The sequence below is a fragment of the Sinocyclocheilus anshuiensis genome, unplaced genomic scaffold (genome assembly GCF_001515605.1).
Source record: "Sinocyclocheilus anshuiensis isolate Anshui unplaced genomic scaffold, SAMN03320099.WGS_v1.1 scaffold305, whole genome shotgun sequence".
NCBI classification, from domain to species: domain Eukaryota; kingdom Metazoa; phylum Chordata; class Actinopteri; order Cypriniformes; family Cyprinidae; genus Sinocyclocheilus; species Sinocyclocheilus anshuiensis.
This window is the reverse complement of record NW_015540850.1, coordinates 305,383-312,244: the sequence shown is the minus strand read 5'-3', so window position 1 is coordinate 312,244 and position 6,862 is coordinate 305,383. Positions and strand designations below refer to the sequence as shown.

General features: G+C 44.4%; 1 protein-coding gene across 2 annotated transcripts in view; it reads right to left on the bottom strand.

Moving 5' to 3' along the window:
• Window positions 1-23: 23 nt before the first annotated feature.
• The window catches only part of LOC107687715 (midnolin-like), a 23,010-nt gene continuing 16,171 nt past the window's right edge, over window positions 24-6,862 (bottom strand). For both annotated transcript variants that reach the window (XM_016485162.1, XM_016485163.1), the window contains one exon: window positions 24-981. In XM_016485162.1, coding sequence (XP_016340648.1) covers window positions 719-981 — 263 coding nt within the window. In that variant the 3' untranslated portion in view covers window positions 24-718. The remainder of the gene's footprint in view (window positions 982-6,862) is intronic.

Sequence of the window (6,862 nt, the reverse complement as noted above, 5' to 3'; positions counted from 1 at the left end):
ACGTTTTTTTTTTTTTTTTTTTATATATTTATATACTAAACATGCACTGTGCCATCTCTTGGTTATGTTATGATATTGTCTATTTTAAATCACAGGTGTGTGTGCAAATGAACCCTCCTCGTCTACAAGATAAAAAACCTGAATGCTTTGTGGGTAATGCTACATATTTTGTTTCATAAATCATCATGATTCAAGAAAAACAGGACTTAAAAACTAACAAGGTAACCCCCTTCAAATGATTCTTGAACCGTGAATACCCATTCGTAATGAAAAAAGGAGGAAGTAGGATCAATATCTGATTTTTGTTAGTTCATCGTGCCTGTATTTGGCCTGCATGGATCTTCCCCCTGGGGTGAAAAGAAAAACAAAAAAAAGGAAAGAGAAAAACAAATCCCAACACCGATGACGTCTGCTATGCTGATTTGTGTTTACGTCTTGGACGTTCTGAGTCCAAACTCTGTATATTCATCAGTCCAATCCATATCCAAACATCGTCATTTGAAAATTTAGTCTATTCCAAGATCATAGTCTATCGAGGACGTAAGGTAAGTAAAAGTCTGTGAATCTTCCTTTGTGTAAAAGTCTTCGTGGTCACAGGATAGACAAGGAGTGAAGCCTACGAGATTCTGTGCGTCGTCAGACACAGTCTTCGGAAATTCTCCTCTCTAAAATATAAACCCCAGTCTTCCTTGATGAGGATAGCGCAACTGTTGCTGCTTCAGGCCATGATGAATTCTGATTTCATATCAGCTTTGACATCGGGCTTCCACACAGAGTCCTCAAAGTCTAGGTCCAGGGAGCCTTCGCTAGACATACTGCTGTTACTGTTGCTCCGTCCAGCCTTGCGGTTGGGGAGCCAGTGATACGGGGCACGGGAGTCTCGCCGGGCCTTCCTGCGCAGACGCTTCTGCTGCATGAGCAGCTGCAGTCGCTCTACTTTGCAGCGTGTGGCTCGGTTCTCTGTCTGACGCAGTCGGTCACCTGAGGAACCAAGAAGGAAAAGCAACAACAGTTAGAGTCAAGCCTTTGACTCTTTGCATTTTTTGGTTCAGGTTAACTGTTACTGGTAGTTTAAGCTAGCTAAAAGATGCTAAGAATGTGCAAAATTACATAGTTCTATAATCAAAGTTTGCCTAAACAACTAGCTGACCAGAACACAACAGACTAAAACAGAATGCAGGTGTCTTAAGATGGATCATACACCATCTTAAAACTGCAACACTTTTGGGACTCAAAAACATTGTGATGCAACAGCCAAAGATGTTTATCTGAATGCTGCAGCACTTTCAGGGGTAACAAACTTGGGGAAAAAGAAAAGGTGGTTGAATGACTAGCTGACCACTGACTCATCCCTAGCTGGCACACCAAGGCTTTCTGGCAAACTGGTTGACCAAGAAAGACAGAATCTGCATTTGAGCATTCCATGCTAATGACTAGCATCCAAAACACAACATAAGGTGGTGACTATCTATGCTAGCCTTTTCAGTGGGGAAACGCTGGTGCAATATACATATTTGGTCTAGGACAGAATGACTCAGTGCTTTGGATCCCGACTGCTGATCCTGCTGAATGTTATCAAAGGCCGGGCGCTGGATAAATAAACTCAAGTCTGAGCGGTGACACTGATGTTCTTAAAAAGGCATGCTGCAATTACCCCCACCCCATTGCTCTCTCTCTCTTTAAATCGGTACAGAAATAAGCACTCTCCACTGCTGTCTCATTTCAGAAGAGACATCCCAGTATGCATCAACAAGTCCGCTCTTCCCTTATCAGAAACGGTTCAAAACGTCCTGGCAGGCGTGCCCTTGAGATACGTAAAAGGGAGAAGTGTGTTCTCACAAAGGAACCCACACTCCCGTGAGGAGATGGACGCCCACGCGTGCATGCGCACACGCATTTCCAAGAGATACGATCTCGACTTTGTTGTTTCTTTAACAGGAAGCAAATACCTTGCACTTTCTAATCTCACAAACAATGCTAGGGTTTTAGCGGCTAATGCACCAATTAAGGGGAAAAAAGACGAGGGGGTTTTCCACTCCACAGCTCAACCCTAAACCTTTCATTTATAAATATATTCAAGAGAATGGAAGAGAAAAAGAAACCACAATCTATTAGCCAGCTCCATTAGGAACTATCCCAGAATTAAATAATGAAATAGCCGGCTAGAATGTCAATAATCCCGAGCATAGACTATCTTTCATCGCGTGTGCTCCACCACACATACACACACAGCAACAGCAGCAGTAACTTTTAACATGGATCGATGGCAAATTAAAAAGATCTATTGATTAAACCTTAGCTCTAGCGCAGCAATCCATCTCCAGGCGAGGACACTGCTATTGGCTTTCAATAGAAAATGCAAACGAATGGAAATTGTAAGCGAAGTAAGTCGGGCCCTTTTTTCCCCCTTTCTTTTCCTGGCCTGAGCTAACTGAACGAGTAATCACCCACCCAACCCCCCAATACCAAGACCCCACCCCCATACGCACACACAGTTCACCCCTCCCCAATGCCTCTGGAGAGAAAGACAGACAAGGAGGTAGAGAGAGAGAAAGACATGCTCTGGAATTCCACCCAGAATGCAATAGAAAAAGAGAGCAGATGCATATTCTCATTCGCTAATCAATTTCATCCACCTCTCCATATCAAATTGAAATCGGGATTTCGTGTGGGCTCAATTTCCCCCTGTACTTAATACCTTTCCATGGTGGGCGGGTTTGAGCTGTCTAGGAAGGATGTGCGCTATAAATGTAAGTGGTAGTTTTAATCATTTGGATATTCGTAGAGAAAGAACAGGCTGTACAAACATCAACAGCAGAGATCCGCCAAACAGTTCCTTCCTAACCTGGTTAGACAAATGAGATTTGGGGCTTGCTCTGGCATTTTAGCATGATTAGAGAGGTTCTGGTCTAATAGGACTTTATGGGTTATGAAGGTCTTTGTTTGACTGCACAAGCTCGACAGATACACTATTCAGAAAGGGTCTCTACGCTAATGCTTTTCTCCTTCATCTGCCCTTTCAAAGAGTCTCCCTGCAACTCTAGGCCTCAAAAGTAGGGCAACCACCTCACCTTGCAGCCTGTCAGCTCTTCTGTGCATACCAACTGGGGCTGGTGGAAAAAAAAAAACTTGCTACATGAGGCTGCGGTGCCCCAAGGGACTGAACTACAGAAATATGGGAGAAAAAGAGCAGAGGAGCTCATTAACAGCACTGGTCACGGCATGCCACTGTCAAGGTATTGTATGAAGCTCACAATGGTCTCAAAGACATTAAGGCAGACCCTTGGCTACTAAGCCAAGTTCCTTTTTGTTCTTTGTGAGAATCTGTGGCCCCTGCCAATGTCCTTTCCCACATGGTCGCCCTTCCAACCAGATCCACGGACACTGTAAAAACACATCACTGCTATGTTGGTACAGCTTGGGGGCTGTGCTGCAAGGAAAAACGAACTTAACCTGAATGTTTCGAACAACCCCCACATCATTATCAGGATAAACATGGCTGCCTGAGGGGGAGACTCAATGCACCCATTTAGTGGGGTTATTATTAGGCTATGGCGTGGCTGGCCGGCCGGCCTAAAGCCATCCCAACAGATCCGCTTGGGTTGTCGTGAGTGCAAAAGAGTGAACGGCTGTGGTGGGGGTCTGGGATACACCAGGAACAAAGGCAGAACAAGCAAGGCAAAAGCTCTCCCTTCTCTGTCCCTTGCTTCCAAGACCCCGCCCTGCGCTAGGGTTTGGACACATACACATACGGGGGATGTGTGGACAAGAACAGGGAGTTATTTTGCTGCCAGCGACGATTGCAAGTGAACATCATGGACAGAAAAAGCCCCTCCCCCCTGCATTCGCCCTCTCTACCCTTCCCTTCCTCCCCTCATCCTCCTTCGCCCCTATGCCAATGATGCATTGTCTCAGAGCGAGCCGTGTGTGCTGCAGTGTCCTCACCGCACACTCAACATTCTCAGGCCTGCGGCTCAAATTAGGGGGGTTGGGGCAAAAAAGGCTTGTGACGAGCTGCCCGAGCCTCAGGGGAAAGGAGTGGGGGGAGGAAAGGACAAAACAACCCCAGCCCCGCCTCCTGCCACACAGCTGTTCGGGCCCGCACATGAGATATACACCTGGCCTTCCTTTCTAAGCCCCCTCCCCCAGCCCCTGCATCCACCCACGCCCCTCCTCCTCAATACGGCCTCATGACGGAGGCCTCGGAGGAACATAGAAAAAGAGAGAAACAGGCAAATGAGAACAAGCCACAGAGGGTGGAAGAGATTACACAAAAAAATCCCCCTGGAATCTAAAAAGTAGCAGTGTACTGGTGAACAAAAGATGGGATGTTGCACTCGGCTCATGCTTTTTGAAGGGAGTGAGCTGATGTATGAGAATGTATTGATCCCCTCATAGAGGGAGAAAGATTCAGACCGAGTGCTGACGGCCACGTGAGGGGGGAAATGGAAAGGAGGAGGATTAAGAATGAGGAGAGAGAGTGCAATGGAGGGAGGATTTTCATCCAATCGATGAGGCTGTTGGCCTGTCTGCAGGTATTAGGTCAGTTGAGCAGGGTTTTGGGTAAACATTAAGCCCAACCCAATGTGTCGGCCCACACTACAGTGATCAGGCAGTCTCTGCAAGCTTCCCTTTTACCATTGATCCATTAAAGATCAGCTTAATTAACACTTGTCTTTGACTTGTTTGTTTGTTTGCCTTGATAAGTCCTGTGATCTTTTCGAGTCTGGGTGCTGCAATCACTCTGCATCAAGGGGAGATGTCTTGGCAGCGGAGGAGGGAGTCACACAAAAATATGTCACAGAGTGTCAGACATCAAACTTTGGCATCTAATACTTATTTTTCATCCATATTCATTAATTTACCAAAAATATATTTAAAATGCAATTCACACGTACAGTAAGTTACATACTCCTTCTCTATGATGAACATGTTTTTAATTTTGGTATTAAAATGTATTCCAATATATTTTTGGAGGCATATAAGTAAAAATTGTCAAAAAAAGGAGAAACTGTCCCAAACTGTCCTGATATCAAAATACAAAAAAACTATTTTTTTATATTTCAAATGTTTAATAATAATAAAATAATAGTAAAGTATTAAAAATATTGATACTTCCTAGAACTAAAAATGTTATTAAATACTGCAACAAAATTACTTTTGCCCACAAAGGTAATTCATGTAGTGTGACCAACATGCAGAAAACAAATAAGTAAATTGTCATTAAATTGAAACTTGAATAGATAGACAGACAGACAGACAGACAGACAGATAGATAGATAGATAGATAGATAGATAGATAGACAGACAGATAGAGTACATTCCTAAGAACATGACGTGTTTAAAACTAGATTAAAAAAAAGAATTTCGTTATTGTGGGCACTTCTATAGGTCATTGACCCATCTATAGCCATTTATAGCACTTGCTCTGTCGAACCAAAACCCCTCAGGATCTTCAAACAGAGTGACTTGCTTTGCTCCCCAACAAAACACACTTTTATAGTTCTCTGTACTCTGTGATCAGTAGGTGCTCCTGTTCTATAAGCCAGCTGTAGCTAACTTCCAAAGAGCTGGGATAGACGCCAGTGTTGCCTCTGGGTTGGGAGGAGCTCAGAGTGGGTGCACAGCACAGGACAGGCATTGTGTTCAGCCATCTGCACCCCTAGCAAGAACTAAACCAGGGGAGCGGTCAAACCCTGACATCTCCATTGCATTTCTGATACGATGGCATCAATGACCCTGCAGGGAGCTGTGGTCTCAAATGACCACAATTTGCATACTAGGAGCAATAAAAGGCATCGGATATGGCTTTCCATGGCCCCCGCCTGATGAGCAGCTAAGGATAGTCGGCCTGGGGGGTTTCTTACACGCTTGTTGGCAGTGAGCAAGGAGGGGGAATTAATTATTTAACCCCCGGTCGAGCTGGGCAGGTTTGAGCACCGTAGTGACATGGTGAAAGCCCTGGGGCACTTGATCAAGCAATCTGCACAGAAGCAAAACTGTCTCTTTTGGGTAAGGAAAAGAACTTGGTAGTGTTTAAGCACCAGGGAGGCCAGGACAAAGAGGACTGAGATCTTGACATTTCACATCGCCACAGTATGTACACAGCAGCCGGGAGCATTTGCTTTCGGTCGGATTAAATGATCAAGGGGAGGAATTTGAGCACCCTTCCTTGTTCTTTCTTTCTCACTCTGCTAAAATACAGCTCCACCCTGACGCTCTTGCACAGCCCAAACTAAACTAACCTGAGCTGACAGATAGTGCAGAATGTTGAGGGGCGAAAGCATTCCTGCACTATTCTCCCCCTCCCAGGTCTTAACCTGTTTCCCCCCTTCCTTCCTTTCATTTAGTGCAGTGGCCAGGCAACACCAAATCTAAAGGCCATCCTTAAGTTTTACCCTACAGGCTTTCATTCTTTCTCTTCATGTACAAAAGGCAAGGCTGATGTACTACTGCAGTATTAGAGCACACTAGGGCAAACCAAGGGGTTGCCTGCAGTGGGCAAAGGGGGCTAAGGGACCCCTGTGAGCACAGGAATTTCGGTAGGGCTGTGACGGTGGCAGATTTTTACCACCCCAGTGGTAATGGACCAACTACCGTCGGTGGCGCGGTGTTGTTATATATATAATTTATATTAATTATATATATATAAATTATATACAAAACTATATATATATATATATATATATATATACACAGTGGGTACGGAAAGTATTCAGACCCCCTTAAATTTTTCACTCTTTGTTATATTTCAGCCATTTGCTAAAATCATTTAAGTTAATTTTTTTTCCTCATTAATGTACACACAGCACCCCATATTGACAGAAAAACACAGAATCGTTGACATTTTTGCAGATTTATT